This window comes from Peromyscus leucopus, chromosome 20, assembly GCF_004664715.2.
Source record: "Peromyscus leucopus breed LL Stock chromosome 20, UCI_PerLeu_2.1, whole genome shotgun sequence".
NCBI lineage: Eukaryota > Metazoa > Chordata > Mammalia > Rodentia > Cricetidae > Peromyscus > Peromyscus leucopus.
Genome location: NC_051080.1, coordinates 36,668,995 through 36,691,064, shown reverse-complemented (window position 1 = coordinate 36,691,064; position 22,070 = coordinate 36,668,995). Strand labels below are relative to the sequence as shown.

The 22,070-nt window shown below is 57.1% G+C and overlaps 1 protein-coding gene across 1 annotated transcript; it reads left to right on the top strand.

Annotated features, from left to right (window-relative positions):
• The first annotated feature begins 260 nt into the window (after positions 1-260).
• Nptxr (neuronal pentraxin receptor) lies at positions 261-18,503 on the top strand. The gene is made up of 5 exons (XM_028871167.2): positions 261-1,143; positions 10,102-10,321; positions 12,150-12,397; positions 14,213-14,392; positions 14,733-18,503. The coding sequence occupies exons 1-5, from the start codon at positions 271-273 to the stop codon at positions 14,955-14,957; spliced, it is 1,746 nt and encodes a 581-aa protein (XP_028727000.1). The 5' UTR covers positions 261-270; the 3' UTR covers positions 14,958-18,503.
• Positions 18,504-22,070: the final 3,567 nt, after the last annotated feature.

Here is a 22,070-nt window from a genome sequence, read left to right as displayed (position 1 = left end):
TATCAAGAGCATGCTCACGTTGAGGCTGAACTACAACGGAGCCTGCATCATGCTGAGCCCAGAGCCCTCAGTTTCCTCATTTGTATCATGAGCATGCTCACACAGAGTGTTCACTGCAACCGAGTCTGCAGCATGCTGAGCCCAGAGCCCCGCAGGGGCTCAGCTGTCCGCATTCCGGGGGACCCGGAGAGGACCAGAGGAGCCCAGAGAACAGGGTCGCCCTGGAACCCAGCCGCCGCGTAGCCATCCAGTCACCGCCCTCCTTGTGCGATGAAGTCCTGGGCGTGGCGCCCGCACCCGGGCTCCCGGCACGGAACGGGTGCGGGGCTGGGCCTCGGCCGGCCCCGGGGGAGCGAGTGGGGCGGGGCCGCCGCGCCCGCCTTCTCCTCCTCCCGCCGCGCGGGCTCAGAGCGGCGGCAGCAGCGGCCGCGGCGACATCTCCGGCTCCCGCTCCGGCTCCCGCGCTCCCGGGCCCCGCGCCCCGACCCGCCGCCGCTCCTGCCGGGGCCTCGCGCGCCCCCTCCGAGCTTCACGCTGAAGTTCCTGGCCGTGCTGCTGGCCGCGGGCATGCTGGCGTTTCTCGGTGCCGTCATCTGCATCATCGCCAGCGTGCCCCTGGCGGCCAGCCCCGCGCGCGCGCTGCCCGGCGGCACCGACAACGCCTCGGCCGCCTCGGCCGCCGGCGCCCCGGGCCCGCAACGCAGCCTGAGCGCCCTGCACGGCGCTGGCGGCTCGGCCGGGCCCTCGGCGTTGCCCGGGGAGCCGGCTGCCAGCGTCTTCCCGCCGCCGACCGGGCCCCTGCTCAGCCGCTTCCTCTGCACGCCGCTGGCCGCCGCCTGCCCGTCGGGGGCCGAGCAGGGGGACGCGGCGGGCGAGCGCGCGGAGCTGCTGCTGCTGCAGAGCACGGCGGAGCAGCTGCGCCAGACGGCGCTGCAGCAGGAGGCGCGCATCCGCGCAGACCGGGACACCATCCGCGAGCTCACCGGCAAGCTGGGCCGCTGTGAGAGCGGCCTGCCGCGCGGCCTCCAGGACGCCGGGCCGCGCCGCGACACCATGGCCGACGGCGCCTGGGACTCACCCGCGCTGCTCCTGGAGCTGGAGGACGCGGTGCGCGCGCTGCGGGACCGCATCGAGCGCATCGAGGTGAGCAGGGCGCCGTCGGGGGACACAAGGTGTGTGTGTGGGGGGCACTGCCCTGACTGCGACGCGCCGGTCTTGGGTCTCCCCTGCTGCCGTCCGGTCACCCGGAGCACGTGGCTGGCACCACGGGAGCGTCCTGGTCCGGATCCCGGCTGGGATCCTGGCACGATGACCGAGGCACTCGAGTGGGAGAATGGTGACCACTTATAGTGGAAATTGATTAAGAGACAGGTGTGGGGATGTTGGGCACGTACGAGGCTCTCCTTAGATGTCCTTCTACCGGAACCAGAGCAGCACCCGCCCCACACTCCTCTCATGCCCAAGAGTGCCCCATTAACACCAGCCTACTCTCCCCGCACCACCTCCTACCCTCCGGCCACGCCCAGCTTTATATACCTGAAGCTCTGGACTCTTGGGGAGTCAGCGGCTGACTCTCCAATAGGGACCCACTTAGCTCTCTCCTCCTCCTTTTCCAGGTCAGATTCAGGATGCCCGGGCAGTAGGGACCCCAGTCTGGGTTGTATGTGATGCTTAGCTCATTGATTGATTATACCCATGGTTCCCTTTCTCCCTGTTACAAATTCCCAGTCCGGGGAGACAAACAGATTGGGCGGGACAAACAGCCAGGAAGCCTCGGCCATTCCCAGGCATGGGCTGATTTCCAGACACAGTTAGACAGAGAGGAGCGATATGGCAAATGCTATGGCCCCTGCTCTCTCCCCGAGGCTGAAGCTGGACAGAGGTGAGGAGAGAGCCTGAGAGAACTAAATGGGGAGAGAAAGTATGCATATGGCTCCAAACTCAGTCTGGGGGTGCAGGAGGAGATATCCATGACCCTAGCCCAGAAGACCACCAGGAAGTCAGCTGCTCACACCCCCACCTTCAAGGTGTCCGGCCCCAGCCTCCCCTCACCATCCCAAAGGCTTCTGGGAATGAGAAAATCCAGCTCGAACCTCCTGAGCTGAGCAGCAGAGGGGGAGGCCAGCCAGGCCGGCACCCCCCTTCCCTGCCCAGGGCTGAAGTTCCAGAAAGCAAGAGCAGGAAAAAGACCAAATAAAAAGCTCATAGTCTGCAGGGAAGGGCAGCCTCAGTCTCCTCATCTATACAATGGTCATCGTGACACTGTCTCACCAGACACTCCAATCCCAAAGACACGAACATAATTGTGAGCGAACACTCCCTTGAAGAAGATTGTACTGATGTGAAAATCACTGGATTTCCCCCCCCCTTCCACTTTCCCTTCTGCCCTAGCCCTGGCACCACAGATGGCACAGGTGGCCCCTCCCACGTCTGTGACTGGTAGAGCTGGGCTGCCCCTGGCCCTGCTCCCTGGCACCTGGCTCTTGGCAGGGTGGGCTTCCCTGCGGTGGGCCTGCTGAGGTGGAGGGATCCTGGCACCCGGGATTTGGCAGCGGGTCAGCTTCCCAGGCCTGGGGAGCCCTGGATTCCCCACATTCTCTTCCTTGTGTTTGCTGAGTGCCGCAGACATGGAGCGACCAGGTCTGGTTTCTGAGCTTGGCAGCAGCCAGAGTCAATCTCCTGGGGTCGCGCTCCCACTCTCAGTGGGGACTCACGCACCTCTCGGCCACTGACATGTTTCTCCCTTCTCTTCTCGTCCAGTATGGGCAAAAGCCCCAGAGTTACAGGGTCTGCTGTCACTGATGCTGCCCCCCTGAATCCACTCTTGCTAATATCCCCAGAGGTCATGACCTGAAGGGGTTTTCCAGTCTCTGCCATGCTGGCTCCTTTCAGACATCTGACCCCTTCCCCTACCACATCTTTTCCCTCCTTGGCTTCTAGATGCATCTCCCTGCCCCCCCTCACTGCACCACAGCATCTCTGTCTGCTTCAAGGTCCTTCTTGGCTCTCCTCTCGGGTCCCCTGGGTGGGCTGAGCCACACCCAGGGACTTCCAATGCTCACTCCACATGACCCACAGATCCTGCCTGCATGTGTGTGTGCACTCCCAGCTGCCTCTTGGCTGGCCCCTCACCTCCAGGCATATCTGGGGGTGTCCCCACCCTGGGTTCCTTCGTGGGGGCATTCGTGGGGGCACACTCCCTAGCCTGAATCCAGTCACCTGCTTGAATCTGATCTGGTTCCTCAGCATTACTTCTCAGGTCTCTCCCACCTTCTCTTGGGTCAGTTCAACTCCCCTACACACACACACACACACACACACACACACACACACACACATACCCCAACACACAAAAACACCTGCTCTAGACTCTTTCCTCCCAGAGGCCTTCCCTGGCCAGACCATGACCACTCCCTGCCCCCCATCACCACCCACCTGTGCACCTCTGGGTCACCCCTGCCACTTCCCGCCAGACCTGACTCTAATAGGTGGAGATGTCAGATTGTCCTCCTCCTCATTATACCTGCCTCAGGTGGGAGCCACGTTTGAGGACTCCCGAGAAAGCATTGGGGGTTTTGTTTTTAATTTTCATTGTTCATGGAAAGAAGTCAGCAGGTTTGGGAAGAAGTGTCTCAATCCCACTATTCCCTCCCCCTTTGCAGCCCCCTGTTACTAATCCACCAGCAGGTATTGTCACGGAGCAGGGCAGAATTACCGTTTTCCCATCATCACTAGCCTCCATGGCTGGGGATGAGCACAAGTGGCCTCTGATTCTTCCCTTCCCTCTGCCTCGCTGTGGCGAAGTCGTTTCCTCTTTAGTCTGTTGAATGGAGGAGCCTTTAGCTGAAGTCCCTGGAGTGCCATTCCCAGGTCAGAGGATGTTGGCTTCTCCTGACTATGGCCAAGAACCACTTTCCAAGGGAGCTGGTCCACTTCCGCGGCATCCGGCCATGCTGGCGTGTCCCGGAGTTCCATTTTTGTGCTAATGTATGTATAGGGTGAGGATTCAGGGTTGGTTTAGACAGAATTTCTTTGACATAAACCCTGTCCTCCTTTGCCCTGCCCCCATTCCGGAACAGAGCCACGGTGAAGAGCATCCTGATGGGAATCCCAGCGGATGCTGGGTTCAGGGAAGCCACGCTTTCTGATATTCTAACAATGATCATCTGTATTACTAAGCACTTACCGTGCATCCGGACCTTCACATCATCTCATTTAATCCTCCCTTCGCTCTGTGGAGGAGAAACTACTCCTCTTGTGCAAACAAACCTGACTCAGAGAGGTTAAAACACTGGCCCCAGGTCACCCAGCATCAGAGCCTGGGTTTGACCTATCAGTATCTAGCTCCAGGGTCCTGTCTGGTTCTTCGTGCTGATTCTACACTCGGGAATCAGACATTCCCCACCTACAAGACAGTGATCGAATGCAAGTGATTCACCTTCATCTTTGGTGCTAAGAGTGAGCATGGTACTGGCCAGGTCTTGGAGGCTGGCCCTGCCGGCGTGGAGGCTCCCCTGGCGCTGCCGGGAGCAGCTGGCCCTTTTTAGGTATGTATTATACATTGGCTCCTTCAGTCTCCGTCATGTGAAATAGGCCATGCACGCGTCTGTCTTGGGGAGGAGGGACCCGAAGGCTCAGAGTCTGAGGGGCGAAGCACAGGCAGACCTCTGCCCCTTGCCCCTGTCAGGATTCTCCTTTGTAAAGACTACAGGGAGGGGCTGGGGTGGAGTTCCATTGGTAGAGCGCTCGCCAAGCATGCGCAAAGCCCTGAGTCCAATCCCTAGCACAGAATGAATGGGGCATTATGGCACACACCTGTAATCCTAACTCTTAGGAGGTAGAAGCAAAAGGATGAGGCCAGCCTGGGCTACATGAGCCTCCATTTCAAAAAAAAAACCTAACAAGTCTATAGCAGACCAGATGCTTCCTAGACACCCTGACATCTCTAAATGGCCCCAGGTAGGCCAGCTGCACGGGACTCACTTATTGCTCAGAACACTCCCTTTCCAGACCTCAGTTTTCATGTCTGTAAAATGGGTGAGCTGGGCTGTGAAAAGCCCCTAACTGAGCCTGCAAGTGGTAGGCCTTCATCCTAATGAGAAGCCTGGCTTTGTAAACCCTGGATCTGCTGTGCTTGTGCTGTGACCTTAGACCCTCCCGTGTCTGATCCTCAATGATCCCATCTGTTGAATGGGAAGGGACACCCATGCCCTTTAAAAAAGTCTCTTGCCCTCCTAGGAAGAGAGGCCTTTCCTGCCGGGTCAGAAGCACAATTGCTTTTTATTGCTGTGGTCTACCACAGACCCATGGTCTGTAAGGGTTCATGTCTCACTTATAAAGGGCACAAGTCCCGAGTGGACAGGTCTGGACAGGTACATGTGGGTGCCCCAGGAAGGTACTCCCAGGTAACAGTTAGAGCCTTCCCAGGTCCTGATGGCTCCCTTGGGCCCCCCCCCCAAAGTCACTGTCAGCCCCCTATTCTGACTGTGGTCACCATTGAGGTTTTTTTTTTTTTTTTTTGTGTGTGTGTGTGTGTGTGTGTTTTCTTGATTTTTTGAGACAGGGTTTCCCTGTGTAGTCCTGGAACTCGCTTTGTAGACCAGGCTGGCCTCAAACTTGTAGATCTGCCTGCCTCTGCCTCCCCAGTGCTGGGATTAAAGGCATGCACCACCATGCCCGATCTATTAATGGGTTTTGCTTGTATTGGAACCTTGAGGGGCCTTGTGCCTGTGCCACTGAGTCAGGTGTCTGTGGCAGCGGCCATTTGTCACTGTGTAGAGGCACCATCACCCGCTAGCCTGTTCTGAGGACGCACCTTCAGATTCTGCCTAATTCTGGCTTGAAGCTGCTGTGAACACTGTATGGTCTCTTCGGTGGCCATGAGCCCTGCTTTCGGCTGGCCCTGTCCCCGCAGTGGGATGCCTGGGTGCCAGCAGGGACATATATTTAGCATCTGTAGGTACTGTGACACATTTTCCCAAAGTGGCTGCAAGTCTCCACGCCCACCCAAGAGCAAGCCTCGCCCACCAGGCCTGGTCATTTGCGAGCTTCCCTGAGCTGGCGGGTTAAAGCGCTCGGGACTCTGGTGGTTTCAGTGTGTATGGTTCTGCTAATTCATGATGGCCGGCGCTGCGCCACTCTAGAAGTCTTTGTCCATGGTGGGATGGGGTCAAAGGTTAAGCTGCTCACAAAGGAATGAGCTTAACGGGGTGACTCCAGGATGGTTTGAGTGTCTTACCCCTGTTGAACTCTGAGGACAACAGTTGAGCCGATGTGTCCTCCATAGTTCTACCTAGGGGGAGCAGGATCAGAGAGGTCAAGGGACTTGTCCAAGGCCCACAGCACGGTGGGGCTGAGCCAAGACTATTGCCAGGGTTTCTGAGTCAAATGATCTGGGATGGGGCTTCCTGTCTTTGCTGAGGACGCCAGGGGAGGCTCAGCACCGTCAGGATTGTGCACAGGTGCCTCCGCTGGCTTTTTGATCAAGCCACCCAGCTCCAACACCTCCCTTTTCCCCCTCAGTCAAGATGATAGTAAGAGTCACAACTGCTCGAGGGCCCCATGTGACACACCATCGTAGGTCCTGCCTTGCATCTCACCACTTACGAGCTGAATGTCGGAAGTATTCAAAGTACGGCCTGGCTTTCCCAGATGACGGCCACGAGGCTCAGAGCGGTCCAGCAGTTTCCATAAGTGAGAAATCCAACAGCGGTGCAGACCGCTCGCCTGAGGTGATGAACGGCACGCAGGCGCTACGCTGCCGTGGCGGGGTGAACGAGCGAACGAGGGCTCAGAAGCCCCGACAGAGCTTGGAGCCCCGTTCTCTTCTTGGAGCATCTTGGCTCGGGCTTGAGGGAAGCTGCCATCTGGGAGAGCAGGAGCTCTCTCGGGCGAGGATGGGGTGGGGCAGGAAGAGTATTCCTGGCAGAAGGAACAGCATGTGCCGGAGCCTCAGGGTGAGACGGATTTGGGGTGTCGGGGCACGGGCACCTCATTCTGAATCAACCACCTCACCCCTGCCTCCTGCCTGAGCCACCCTCCTCCCCCCGTCACCTGACGTCTGGCGGTGCCGACTGATGACCGTCCTGTGCCTAGCTTTTGTCCCCATGTAATCATTTCACAGATGGTTTCAGGGCTGGATATGGGAAAACGTCTATCCTTTCAAGACATTTATTTTTCTTATTTTTGAGATGGGGGGGGGTCTCATGTAACCCAGGCTGGCCTTGAACTCGATGTATAGCCGAGGAAACCTTAAGCTTCTGACCCTCCTGACTTCACCTCCTGAGGGCTGGGGCCCCAGGGTGTGTACCACCACAGACGGTTTGTGTGGTGCTGGGGCCCTCTGCTGAGCTGAGTCTCCAGCCCCTGTAAGGCATCGTGTTAGCGGCGGTGACAATATCCAGTACTCCACCCAGCTCCCAGACCTGCTCCCCTGTGGGCTTGGAGACAATATTGCTCTCGTGCTGAGAGGGAAACTGAGGCACAGCATCTTTGAGTAACAAGCCACTCAGCTGGAGTCCGGGTGTGAGCTGGCAGGATATGGGGTCTGTTGGGCAGAGGCCTGTACTGCTGTCCCCAGAACCCGGGCTGGGCAGGCAGGGGCCCTTCCTCCACGCCTGTCCCAGAAGCCGCCGCTTGCATGAAGCCAAGGCAGTTGGCTTTCCTGCTTCTCTCCACACCTCAGCCGTGCCACACTGGCAGGATTCTCCTCTGGGGCCCTCTGTGAGACTGCCCACAGTGTGACCCAGCCTGCCTTTCCTGGCTTTCTCATGGCCACTGAGACCATCCCTTTAGGTTTTCCTAGCAGCCGGGGCAATGCTACATACCCACTTTGCAGATGAACAAACTGAGACTCAGAAGGTGAGGGTTGGTACGAGGAGTGGGCACGGGACTGCTGTGTGACATTAGGCAGGCAGCCCACCGTCTCTGAGCCTCAACACCCTGGTCTCTAACTTAGTCCTCAGGAGGGTGGAGCAGCTGAGAAGTGTTTGTCCCATGTCTGGTGTCAGCCATGCCGCTGCTCTTGGCGTTCCCTGTTGAGTACTAAGGAGCCTCCCACTCCCACCGCCCCTCCCCATTAGCTCGTGATGGCTAAGCTGGGCCGAGAACCCTGGGGTTTGGCCCGAGGCCCAGATATCATAAACTCTACCACCGACTCTCAGCAGCCCACCTGGAGTCCAGCCCTCCCTCCTGCCCTATCAGGCACTGAGTGGGGGGCGGTGTGACATCATCTCCGCTGTCCCCCTACCATCTCAGGCTGGGGCCCACTTGGCACGAGGCTCAGAGCCCACGCCACGCAGCCTGCGCCGGTGGCAGATGGAAGGGAGGTGGGGGCGTCATGTTTCTCTGATTCACATGCTGGGGTGGGGGTGGGGGATGCTGCAGCCCAGCCTCGGAGCCCCCTCCTCCCTGGCCTCCTGGTGCCACCGAACGGGAGCTTGTCCACTTCCCCTGGCCACCTGTGTGTCTGTCCCCTTGAAAGAAGCAGCCGAACCCTGCAGGGTCCTGGTCGCTACTGGAGGGGAGGGGGGGAGGGAGGGAGGACCCCCAGCTGGAGACAGCACAGTGTCTCTTGGCACCCCTTCAGCATCTTGAGCCTCGAGGCACTGGCTCCGCCCCCGAGGACAACTTAGCGACCCTTTCAGCCTAGGCAACCTAGCCCTGGCCTTGCTGGTCATTTTGCTTGGTGACACTGGACATGCCTCCTAACCGCTCCTGTGCTAAGGGGACAAGCGTGTCCCCTGTGATGATGGACTCTGTGCCCAAGAGCTGCCGTGGTAACCAGGGATGTGGCCTCCAGCTGAGGAGGTTCAGGGCCTCACCCTTAGCGCTGCTACTGCCCCTCATGAGCCGGGTAGTGGGGTGACGGCCTGGTGCCACCAATCTGTCCATCCCCGCTGTAACACCCCATGTGAGAACTGTGGTCAGGACTGTGGTGCACAGGGAGAGAGGCCGGGGTGTGGGTCAGCCACAGGGTTTTGGGTGCACGGGTTGTGTTGAAAGGCAGAAACAGCGGGGTGCAAGCCACACCCACCCGCTGGATCTCTCGCGGCAGGGAAGCTCAGTGGGAGTCACAGGGAGCACTAAGGACTCAAACAGCTCTCCACCCAGCTCACCCCTTTCATGAATTCCCCCTGGGGAACCCTGCACCCTCCCTGCCCCATCAGTTCCCCGGCTCTCCTGAGTGGCTCCCACATGAGGTGTGAGGTTTCCTCAAAGGACTGGAGGTCTTAGGCAAGTTCAGACTTAGCCCTCGCCTCTGCTCAGAGAGTCCCCCCCCCCAAGTGGTTCATTGACCAATCATGAATGAGCGCCTGCTGTGTGCCACAAGCACCTACTACGTTCATGAGCACCAACTGGGATGGATGTATTCACCAGAGAATGCCCTGTCCAGAACCTGTGGCCTTGCCTGCCTGCCTCAATTCTGCCTACTAGGGTTTAAGCTAGGACGAAGAAGGACTATGGACGCTACCTCCATCCTGGGCTGGATAGCGTCAGAGCCTGCCCTGGGGCACCCTGAGTGAGACAGACATTGGTGCCAGCAAGCACAAGCTCTGTTTATTGGTATTTGCCACATAATCCTCCCCAGAACAGTTCCAAGATGGCAGTACAATTGTCTCATGCGGAAATAAGTTCGGAAGAGTCTACAGGTTTTCCCAGCATCCTACAGGTAGTTGGTTCCCAAGCTGGGTGTAAGTCCTTAGCTGTCACTTGAGTCAGGGATCGTGACCACAATCCCAAGATAACGATACCAGAGTCCCATCCAGAAGGCTTTGCGGCAGGCATGTCCTGGGAGGTCACACGTGCATCCTGGCAGGCCCTGCCCTCCCTGAACTACGTTCCAGCCCTTAGAGGGGGATTTGTGTCATGGGGCCCAGCCGTAGAAGGCTCTAGAAGCCCACAGCATGATGCTTTTCCACTCCGAAGCTGTGCTTGCGTGAGTTCTTACTCCCTCTGCGCTCTGGCTCTGTGCGTAGGCTGCCCGCCTTTGCTCCGCTTATCCCAGCTTTGCCTACCGGAAGCCAGGCTCACCAGTGGTGGCCGGCAGAGCGGTGGCATCTCCATGTGACATCAAGCACCCTTCCTTTTCCTCTGGAGCAGCAGGAGCTCCCGGCCCGCGGGAACCTCTCCTCGGCACCAGCCCCGGCTGCGCCCACCGCCCTGCACTCCAAGATGGACGAGCTAGAAGGCCAGCTGCTCTCGAAGGTGCTGGCCCTGGAGAAGGAGCGTGCTGCCCTCAGTCACGGCAGCCACCAGCAGCGACAGGAAGTGGAGAAGGAGCTGAATGCCCTGCAGGGTCGCGTGGCAGAGCTGGAACACGGTAGGTCCCTGGGTGCAGATGGCTGAGCCGCCCGGGCGGCCCTGGTCTCCGGCCGCCACTTCCAGAGGCTGTTGAACGGGAGAGAAGGAGCCTACTGGGAGATTGCTGTCACTCTCAAAGCTGCTGACAATTAGTTGTCATTTTCTGGTTCTGCTGGGTCCAGGAGCTGGCTGTGCGGTGACAGACTGGCTGATTTAATCTTCACTAACGGCAGGCTTTTTCACAGGCAGTGAGGATGAGTTGGGGAGAGGTCAAGTGACTTGTCAAAGGTCACACAACCAGGGAGTAGATAGATGGTCTAGACTGTAGTGGGTATCTGTTCTATCTATGACCTTGGAGCACAACCCCTAGAGATACAGCAGGTAATTATCCTACCTAGCTATGACCTTGAAGTACCTGTCCCTGGGGTGTGACCCCCGGGTCTCTCCTTAAGACTTGAGATGCACACACACACACACACACACACACACACACACACACACACAGCGCTTTTCTCTCCTTCATGGATTGGGATGCTGAGACCACCCAGGTAGATTTCTCAAATCACTCGACCTATGACCAGATCCTTCAGACTCCATGGCCTTGCATTTAGCGATCCACAATTAGCACCTTCTACTAATCTGCCAGCCTTCTGTCATTTCATTAACTCCCCCAGGCCTGGCACTGCCAGGGGTCAGAGAATCGCAAGGGACAGTGTGCAGATGCAGGTATCCGGACTCCCGGATTCCAAGTCTGTCCCAGACTTGCTCTGTGACCTTGAAAGGTCATTTCCTCAGGCCACACTGTCTTCACCTGAAAGATGGGGAGCGGGATTAGGGACATATGAGTTCTGATGGGCCCTTGTGAGGGCAAGTTGGGGAGACCCGGGAAGCTAGGTGTGGCTCAGGTGTCTTCCTGGAAGAGGGATCTTAAGCTAGCTCTGGGGAGCAGAAGCAGAAAGTGGGAGCCAAGGGGCCATGCTGGTTTCAGCTGTTGGGGAGCAGTGAACTTGAGGAGCTCCAGGGAGGCACTCAGTTGAGTACTTGAACTGTGGCAGCCAGCAGTCTTCCTCCCCACTCAGTCCAGCTACACACACACACACACACACACACACATACACAGACACACACACACACACACACACACACACACACACACACACACACCAACATCCCCGAGGACCAGAAGAAGTACCTCTTAACTGCCTGCAGGACAGAGGAGGGAGGTCGAGGTAGCCCCCCCCCCCATCGCCTCCCATCCTGGGGCCCCATGCCTGTCTCTATGCTGGGTTGAGTCTTTGACTCTGTTCAAATCCGAGCCCTGCCCCTTACTTTCTCCGTGACCTTGAGAAAATAACCTCTGTGTGCCGAGGTGTACCTGAAGAATGAGGATGCTAACAGGACCTGCCTTTTGAACTTGTGAGGAAGTGACCTGCAGAAGGTCCTTAGAACCAGCCTGCCACAGAGCACCACAGAAGGCTTCTTCAATTGGTGAACAACTGTAAATAGCCATGATCATAACTAGTATTTGATGAGCCTATCCACCCTCACAGTGTGGAATGGAGAACGTGTCATTAGCCCATTTTACTGAAGAAATGGAGGCCCAAGGAGGTTGCCTTTATCTCATTGAGACCCACAGGTCAGAAAGTAGGAATGGCAAGATTCGAACTCAGGACATCTGAAGTCCAGAGCCGCTGGGCCTCATCGAATCACACCTCAGCCCAGAGGCAAAAGTAGCTGAGGTGAAATCGCTTGGCGCCCCCACCCTCGCGCGCACACCTGCGCCCCAGTGGACTGGGGCCATCAGCCCTCATTGCTCAGTGTCCACTGACCCTGCCCTGTCCCTCCAGGGTCCTCGGCCTACAGTCCCCCAGATGCCTTCAAGGTCAGCATCCCCATCCGCAACAACTACATGTATGCCCGCGTTCGCAAGGCGCTGCCTGAACTCTACGCCTTCACCGCCTGCATGTGGCTGCGCTCCAGGTCGGGTGGCTCCGGCCAGGGCACCCCCTTCTCCTACTCAGTGCCCGGGCAGGCCAATGAGATCGTGCTGCTGGAGGCCGGCCCTGAGCCAATGGAACTGCTGATCAACGACAAGGTGGGTGGAGTCTAGCACACTGGGCGGGGCTTAGGGTCCAGGGGCAGGGGACCGGTGGGCTCTGCTTCCCAAAGCACAGTGCCCCGAACTACCTCGGGGCTGAATGTGGGTTGACACTATTCTCCTGTTCACCATACTCAGCGTACATTAAAGACCTACTGTATGCTGAGTTCGGTTCTGAGAATATAGACAATCCTGATGCAGGACTGGCTGAAGAAGGGCAAACAGGCGACTTCCAGGTCACGTGGCTAGAGGCCAGCCTACAGGCATCGGCACCCCGAGCCCTGTGCATTCTTCTGAATGGGGGAGGAGGACCGGGGAGGGGGATGGAGAACTACTAAAGGGCTTGCCTGGAGAGAGGCGGACTGCTGGTGATCCCCAAAGCAGATACCACAGGTCACACTCTCCTGGGACCAGCCCACAAGCTCCCATCTGGGAGCTCCACTTGATCCAAGAGATAGGAGGCAGTGGCCCAGGGAGTCATTGCGTTGCCTTGGGGTCGGTCCCCAGATCACAGGGGTGACCAGGCTCCACGTGGGAGGGCTGTCCTGACCTCTTCATCTTGGCCTGCCTCCGCCACCTGGCAGAGAACGGCACTAGGCTCTCGAGATGGAGAATTCAGCACCCTGGACAGGGCACCGCGCAGTCCCTTTGTTCCTGCCCGCCGCCCTTCCCCGCTCCTTCCTCTGCCTTTGCTCTGCCCCATAGCCAATTCCATGTCCTTCCAGGGGGCTTCTGTCAGCAGGTTCTCCCCCAGACCCCCGCCGGCGTCCCCTGCAGCCCCCAGCTCTGTGATAAAGTGCCTGGCCCACAGTTTGGGGCGCAGTCCATCTTGGAAAGCCAAGGAGGCAGGAGCAGCTGTGAAGGCCAGAGTGTGAGGAGGCTGGTCACATCCGCAGTCGGGAGGCAGAGATGGATGCAGGGTCTCAGCTGGCTTCTTCCTTTTTATTCAGTCTTTTTATTCAGGCCTTCTTCCTACTAGATCTCTCTAGAAACTCCCTCATAAACAGTAATGCCCAGAAGTAAGTCTTCTGGCTGATTCCAAATCCATCTCCAGAGAGTGGAGATGAACAGTCACAGGCAAGGTTGTCCCCGAAGCCTTGCTCTCCCATGCAGGCATAATTCATTCAAGGCCGTGCCCAGATCCACCCTCCGAGTCTGGAATGGAGCCTGGCGCCCAGCAGGCATCAGAGAATGCCTTATGAAGTCGTGATCTCAGAGCGCTTGTGAGATAAAGGAGCCCTTTAAAGCCACAGACAGGTGGCTTTCACCTCACAGACCAACACCAAGGCATCAACAGGCTCCCAGAGCACCGAGAACAAGAGTCCCAGGTTGCGGCTAGGCTCACGATTGATTAGCCATATCTGCCTTGGGTGCAGGGAGAGGCCGCGACTGTGTATGCTCTCTCCCACTTGGCAGATGAGGCCCTGAAAGAAAAGAACAGCCTCCCCAAAAGTCACATAAGGGATGGTGGCAGATCCAGGGCCAGACAGTGGGACCCAGCCTCTGAGTCCAAGGCTCCTTCTGTCCTAGTGAATGAGCCTCACTGTGTGCTGGGCACTGTTTTGGGTGTTCCAGGAAAATGGGCTTGTGGACCCTGTCCCTACCATGGGTGACCCTGAAGCCCTGAAAACCAAAAAGACAGTCCCTGTGACCTGAAGGGAGGTGCTCGGTGGGGTCATGTGAGACGAGGGAGCGTAGGGACAAGAAAGACCGTGGAGGGAATGCAGGTCAGGCCTTGGGTTCTGTCCCCAGTGGAGCCGTCCCGATTCTCCAGCCTTGGGCCTCTCACCTGGGTTTGCGTCCTGTGTCCAGGTGGCCCAGCTGCCTCTGAGCCTGAAGGACAACACTTGGCACCATATCTGCCTTGCCTGGACGACCAGGGATGGGCTGTGGTCTGCCTACCAGGACGGTGAGCTGCGGGGCTCTGGTGAGAACCTGGCAGCCTGGCACCCCATCAAGCCACACGGCATCCTTATCCTGGGCCAAGAACAGGTAAGGCTCCGGCCGTGTGCACCCCCAAGTCATTACCCCGCTCCCTCTGGGTCCCCTGACAAAGAAATGAGAGGAAGTGAAAACAGCAGCAGCGAGCATCCTGTTTAACCCACCAGTGTGCAAATGGGCAGCGGAGAGCTAAGGAGGCGCATAGAGTGGGGTGGGCATAGGGCATGAACCTTGGGAGTGAGGCTAGAGCCGCGAGAGGGAGCATCCTTGGGTGGGTGGGGCTGGAACCTGGGGAACCTGGCTTCGGCAGGTGCAAACCTGGCCGGATTGCCTCTCTCCTCATCCCCTCATTCCTCATCTCTCTCCTTTCTTTGTTGCTCTCCCGGCCCAGGATACCCTGGGGGGCCGGTTTGATGCCACCCAGGCCTTCGTCGGTGACATTGCACAGTTCAACCTGTGGGACCATGTCCTGACCCCTGTCCAGGTCCTAGGCATGGCCAACTGCACTGGGCCACTGATGGGCAATGTCCTCCCCTGGGAAGATAAGCTGGTGGAGGCCTTCGGAGGGGCCAAGAAGGCCGCTTTCGACGTCTGCAAGGGGAGGGCTAAGGCATGAGGGGCCACCTGGTTCAGGGCCCCTCCCTTGCCTGTCACTTTGGGGACCTTTGAAGGGGCATTTTCCCTCCTCAGCCTGTCCATGTGCTGGTCTTCCTTCCCTCCTACCACACTCCTGGCCGTACCTCCCACTTCCCATCACAGGCACCCATACCTCCAGAATGCCCTGCCCTGGATGGATGTCTCCTCAGCCACCTGGGTGGGGACCAGTATCTCAACTCAATTGGTTCAACCTAGGGTAGTTGAGGCAGTTCCGCCTCCTGGCAATGAGTTGGCGTGGTCTCTCCTCTCACACATTCTGACCTCCCACCTCCCACCAGTCCCAGCAGACCCCACTAATTCCAACAACATCCCCTGAGGAGTTGTGGGTGTATGTGGCCTTTGACCCTCTCGTTCCTTATGCTTCAGGCCTACATCAGGCCGTAGAAGGGATGCCAGAGATGTATGAGACCAGACCCTCCTCGTCTGTCTTCCTCAGTTGCCCACAGGGCCTACAGGATCATTGCTCCCACTGCCCCCTCCCCCCTCTCCTCACACCAGTTTCTTTGTGTGTTGTGGTTTGGATGTTGGTTTGATGTCAGTTCAAGGCCCACCTCAGTTTCCAGGATGTCCCCTTCCCAGCTCCCACCTAACAACTAGGGACCAAGACCTCAGAGGCCAAAGGGCTCTAATCACCCCCCTGTACCCACCGGCAACGTTGCCCACCAGCATGGTTGACCGCCCACCCCCATGCCCAAGACGGGACCTGGGTCACTCTAGCCTAGCCTGAGAGCATCCAAAGCAGAGGTACTGTGATCCAGGAGACATTTTCCTGCCAGAGCCCGGGGGCTCAGCTACCATGTCAGTTTCTTCTGCATGGCCCTGAAAAGGCCGGAGGATACTGAGGGAGGGCAGAGCACCAAGTGAGAGAGAGGACCTCATGTTTCATAGTCAGCCCTGCTGCTGACTTCCTGTGTGGCCTTCTGTAAGAACCCACCCTTTCTGGGCCTGGCTTTCCTCCTTTGTGAGCTGAGACCATTAGTGTTTGTTGGTCGCTTCTGAGAGTGCCACACTTGGAACATGATACCTGGCAGGCAGAGCAGGCGAGGACAGCCCTGAAGGCCCAGTGGCTTAGCACAGAAGGTTCTGGAACCGGATAGCAGATGGGATCGGGCTAGGCAAGGGTTAGGGTCACAGCTGGCTCAAAGGTCAGGGTCAAGGACAAGGTTCACCACAGACCAGATAGATACACATAAGGATTAGCTCCCATTGGATCCTTCACCCTTGCTTTTCTGAGAGTGTATCAGCTAGTGAGTCCTTACCACCTACCCCAGGAGCATGGAAGAATGTCAGTGCTGAGAAAGGCCGCCCGTCATAAGCTCTTGCTTGTAGAAGATGCGGAAGAGCAGAGAGAGGGTAATGCACTTGTCCAGGACCATACAGCACAAGATGGCAGGCCCAGGGCTTCTGAATTCCTCCTCAGTGCTCCTCCCTGTGTACCATACTGCCTGTCCTTGAGGGTCTTTGAGCCCAACTTATATCTGTACAGGGAGGCACAATGCTTTCCAACAGGGCACTAGAACATCTTTATGGGATATCCAACCTCAGAGGTGAGGGAAAGAGCCAGGACAAATAGATAACCGAGGATGCAGTACCCTCCTGTTCCTCTCCTAAGTACTGGAGCAGTAGCAGGCTGGCTGAATCAGTGGGCACTGGTGCCCCCCTTTACCCCCGCCAGCTTTTGTTCCTGTCTGTGCTCCTCATGGCCATTCAGCCTGGGACATGACGCAGGAGTGGGAGGTTGCAGCCCATGCCAGGGAAGCGTGTCCAAGACTTGCGTCTGGCCTGCAGATCTCTGTTTCCATTTTGAGAGCAGCTGCATGGCTCAGCACCTCCATCCCCATCCCCTGAAGATAGTTTCAGTGGCTTCACCCAGACCTGCTGAGATCCCGGTTGCCCAGTAACAGCCAATGACATCAGCCCCAGTGCTGGGTCAAGTGTCTGTCGTTCAAGTTGTTGCTGGGTGACAGCTGGATTCAGAACTTAGACCTCAGGGACTCTGAGCCTCCTCGGGCTTTTGCTATTGTTCTAGAAGGGGTTGCTTCAGAGGAGGCCTCGGAGGATAGAGTCTTAGGAAGGATGTGGCAGAAACTGCCGGGTCATTTGAGCCCACCCGACACACCATCCTGATCCTTTCTGCTTTGTCACGGTGGTAATGAGAACCGACACCTCAGCCGAATTCCCGTGCCAGGTCACCCTGGTTAAACTCCAACCACCTCCCACCCCCCAGGGGAAAGAAATGGAGACATTGGGGCATGTCTCTGAGTGTGGATCACTAGGGGAAAGGGCTGGCTCTCTATTTCTAAAGTCCCCACCTATTCTCCTCTGTTGTGCGATGAATATTCCCTGAGCACGTGGACCCCTGTTTGGATGCCTCTGCTGCTCCCAACAAGGCATCTGTGACCCCGAGCTGCCCCTGGGTCTGATGAAGATGGAGCTGGGCTTGTTAGGCAGCCGTAGACTCTGCAACAGCAGCGTGCTCTATCTGCACCATCTGGTTGTCCTTACAGCGCAGCGACGAGGTAGGCCTGTTCTTAGCCTGTGAAGCAGGAGAGAAGGACAGGGTTCTGAGAGGGTAAAGTAACTGGCCCAGTGTGAATTGGCCAACTAGTAACAGCGCGATTTCTATTTGGAGGCGGGTTACGCGCCCAGAGGATGGTGCCACCTCCTTCAGAGTGCAGAAGGAGCAGAGATGGGCTGTGGGCTCAGGATCGGTGAAGGGTTTCTCACATCTGCTCCGCCTCTATCCAGGCTGCAGTTTGCAGGGCAGGAAAGGAGTGTCTCTGGAGTGGAGGCAGGAAGACAGGCGGAGGTAGCTCCTCCTCAGCTTCCTGTTCTGGACAAGGTCTATGCCAGGTGCTCTGAGCTGATCTCTGCCAGCTTCCCCATCCCTGAGGCATGAAGTGGCCTCTCCCGCATCCCAAGGCATCATCTCACAACAGTTACACATGAACAGGGACCACAGGCAGGAGCGTGAGGATCTGTGGGAGGGAACTCAGCCCTTGGCTTACAGATGGGGAAGCTGAGGCCTGGCCAGGGAGCTCACATGACCCTCGAGGCCCCTCGACTGCGCTTCATCCTCTCCGTTTCCCCCAAAACTGGGTCTCACCGACCTGTAAGTCCCAGCACCTTTGGCCGGAGGAAACTGGGGAAGTGTCTCCTCCCAGATAAGGGCCTCCTCTCCTCACCCCTTAATTCCAGCTGCCTGCCACCCCAGATCCCACCTCTCACCCTATCCCCTCCCTGCCCCTGCTGGGTGGGGAACCGGCTCCTTCCCAGACTGAGCAGCCAGCGTGAGCATGTGAAGTCATCGTCGTCGTCGGACACTGTGAAACGAGTGCCCTCCACTGCCCTCCTCCCTGCTCCCTCTGCTCTGTTTTGTATATAAGTGACATGAGACACTCTGTGTGTGTGAGTGTGTGTGTGTGTGTGATCTGTGTCAGGGTTTTGTTACCATTTTTGTTTTTGTAAATTTGAATGTTCAAAATAAATGTGTGGTTTACTCGGAGGAGGCTCTTCTTTAATGTGGGAGTTGGGGCGGGAGGGGGACACCCTGACCCCCACAGAGCAACATCTGCCCCAAAGCCTCACCCATCCATACATGCCCCACACCTGGCCTGGCCAGTTCCACTGAGCTAGACTCAGACACGCAATTCCCCAGGATTTCCGAGGAAGGCTGCACAGAACCAAGTCCCACGTGGAAAGTGGCCCAGTTCTAACTCGGCTTTGGCCTCATTCCCAACACCCCTTCCCCACCTGTGCCCCAGTTCCAGGATCCGGGTCTCTGGTGCTGCTTAGGACCCAATCTTCCTGAGTCACATGCTCAGACCCCAGGAGAGCTGCATCCCTTGGGGGCCTTGGGAGGTGGATAAGAAGAGGAGGACTATGGTATCACAGCCCCTCTGCTTCTCCATTTCCCCTTTCCTTCCCTCCCCAAGTTTTGTCTAGGCTCATCTGGTACCCCTGACCTCTACGCTGGACTCAGAGCAGCACTAGGGTCCACACCATCTTAGGGGGTCGCTTACCAGCCTGGTACTAGTCCCTGCTGAACTTGACCTCAGGTGGTGACCTTTGGAAAACCAGGGCGGAGGGGCAGGCTTGGGGGATTGTGCATTCACACAGACAGAGCTTCCCAAACTCCCAAGAGTGGATTTAGCCCTGGAAGAAACACACACATCACACAGGAAAGCCACATTTGACGCTGCTGAGGCCTCTGAGCATCTGTGGGATTCCAGGTTTGTATTAAAATACAACCCGGGGAGCCGTAGGTAGATACACCTGGGAAACCGAGCTGCCCGCCAACATGCCTCGTTTAGCCCATCTTTCACCACATTCCTGGCAAACACTCTCTCTCCCTTTGTCCCACTGAGCTGGCAGTGTCCCACCACCCAGGGAAATCCCCTTCCACCTGCTCCACACCTGTGCCGGCAAACCCAGCAGGCAAACCTGGGCCTCCATAAGCATTAACCACACAAACCCAGAAATGGCCCAGGAACAGCCATACCCCACCACCCCCACCACCCCACCACCGCCGCTTCTGTTCGAGGTCTTGCTCTCCCGAACAGCCACATCGCACCCTCTCTGTGCTCAGTCTAAAACCAACCCTCTTCCCCAGTCCCGCAGGTTGGAGGGTGATCTTTCCCTCCCAGCCCATCAAAGGGTCAGGATGATGGGCTGGTCCTCACTTAATACCATCCCCAGGCCTGATGATGAACTAACTGCACCAGCCTTGTTTCTCGGCTCCCTCCTGCCACACCAAATGAACTATGCTTCTCTCAGAGACAATAAGATCTGGCTCCAACAGTTTGACCTTCCCAAGAACCTGTGATCTGAATCCCCAACTCCTTCCTCCTCGTCAGCTCTGTCCTTCCTGTGGGCATGCAGGTGACCAAGTGTCTCCTCCCTTAAACAGGCCTTGTTTGGGCTTATACTTGCTGAGGTTTCAAATTCATGGCCAGCTGGCTCTGTCATTTCTGGGTGGTGGTTGAAGCAGAGCATCATGGTAGAAGGGTGTGAAGGAACAAAATTGCTCCCCCTTGGTGGCCAGGAAGCGTGCTTGGGGTTGGGGGCAATACACCATTCAAAAAAGCATGTCCTGCCGGGTGGTGCATGCCTTTAATCCCAGCACTTGGGAGGCAGAGGCAGGCGGATCTCTGTGAGTTCGAGGCCAGCCTGGGCTACAGAATGAGTTCCAGGAAAGGCGCAAAGCTACACAGAGAAACCCTGTCTCGAAAAACCAAACCAAACAAACAAAAAAGCATGTCCCAATGACTGACTTCTCCAAACAGGCCCCACCCCGTAATAGCCCAATAGTCTTAAGTGCAGGAAATGGCGGGAGTCAGTGCCCTCGGAGCCAATCACCTCTCAAGAGCATCACCAGCCAGGGACCACCGTGAATCTCTCAGGAGGATACTTGGGACACCCGCAACATCCCCTTGAGCCAATACCCTCTTCTGACCATTCCTCATGTCTTTGTTCCTTTTGTTACAAAACTTCCTCGAAAAGCAGGCCTGTTGGGCTGGTAGTTCACTAGAGTGCCTGCCTAGCACTCTAAAGACCCGGGTTCCATCCCCAGTATAAACCAAGGGTGGTAGCAGATCTGCAGGTTCTGGAGGAGTAGGGAGCTGGCACCAGCTGTGGGAGCATCATCTGTAGGACCCAGGTACGCAGCAGGTGTTGGGGGGCACTGTCCAGCTGTAGGAGCATCATCTGTGGGACCCAGGTACTCAGCAGGTGTTGGGGGGCACTGTCCAGCTGTAGGAGCATCATCTGTGGGACCCAGGTACTCAGCAGGTGTTGGGGGGCACTGTCCAGCTGTAGGAGCATCATCTGTGGGACCCAGGTACGCAGCAGGTGTTGGGGGGCACTGGTCCCAGCTGTCTCTGCTTCCAGTCAACAGGGCTGGTTCAGCCAGCTCAGCTGATCCCAGGATGCAGCCCCGCCCCCGTCAGCCTCAGAGCTGTGGTGCTGCAAGGCTGGGCCAGGCCTCTGCTGAGAAGCCTGGGACAGAAACCTGACCCCCGGGCTTCCGTTTCTCACCTGTGGGACAGAACACCTGCCATGCTGCAGGACAGGGGCAGAGGGCAGAGCTGGAGACATGGAGGCTTTGAGGTGTCTGTCTCGGCACGGTCTGCAGGATGCCACACACGTGCTGTGCCGCTGCAGGTGATGTGTATGTATGTGTTGGGGGCAGGGGGATTGTTTTGTTTTAGACAGGGTTTCTCTGCATAGCCCTGGCTGTTCTGGAACTCACTTTGTAGACCAGGCTAGCCTTAAACTCACAGAGATTCACCTCTCTCTGCCTCCCAAGTGCTGGGATTAAAATCATGTGCCACCACCACCTGGCATGTGTTCCTTTTTAAGACTCAGGTTCACTATGCAATTCTGGCTTAAACATGTTATGATTAAAGGCACGTTCCATGGTGCCCAGCCTCCCTAGTATATTTAGCATGAAATACAGACCTCCTCCATCATCCCAGCCTGGCCACTTCTCAGTCCTCACTCAGCCACTCTGGACATGCTGGGCATCCTGCTGGTCCCCAACGTGTGCCAGACAGAGGGAATTTGCACATGCATCTCCTTGGATCTGGACTGTTCCTTCTCCTCGGTTCCCAGCACACTCACTTTTGCTTGCGACTTAAGTCTAGTTTGTTACCCATCGCTCACAGAAATTTTGCTGCCCACTTGGGCTAATTGGCTCCCTGGTCAGTCTGTCATTTGCCCTACCTTTTTCATGTATCAGATCTAGGAACTGAACGGGTGCACATTTCTTTCATGGTCACAGCATTCGTCTCTCTTTGTAAACACCTTGTTTGCTTTTACTGTGGGCCACCCAGAGTGCCCTTCTGAATGTACATCACCTCTATAGCAGAAGAAACTGAATTTACTTTTTTAATTGTTATATATACACCTCACTTGGTGCAGACTAGATGCTTATTTAACTGTAGTCATAAGTTTTCCTGTGTCCCGCCCGGCCTGCCACGTGGACAAATCTCCCCCACTCTAGTCCTGCAGCCACTTGGTCCCAAGTAAACACACAGAGGCTTGTATTATTTACAAACTGTATGGCCTATGG

Excerpts from the sequence above, each read along its gene's own strand:
- Nptxr (XM_028871167.2), top strand. The coding sequence starts at position 271 with ATGAAGTCCTGGGCGTGGCGCCCGCACCCGGGCTCCCGGCACGGAACG. Across the intron at positions 12,398-14,212 it reads AACTGCTGATCAACGACAAG|GTGGCCCAGCTGCCTCTGAG; the intron begins GTGGGTGGAGTC and ends TCCTGTGTCCAG. Across the intron at positions 14,393-14,732 it reads TTATCCTGGGCCAAGAACAG|GATACCCTGGGGGGCCGGTT; the intron begins GTAAGGCTCCGG and ends CTCCCGGCCCAG.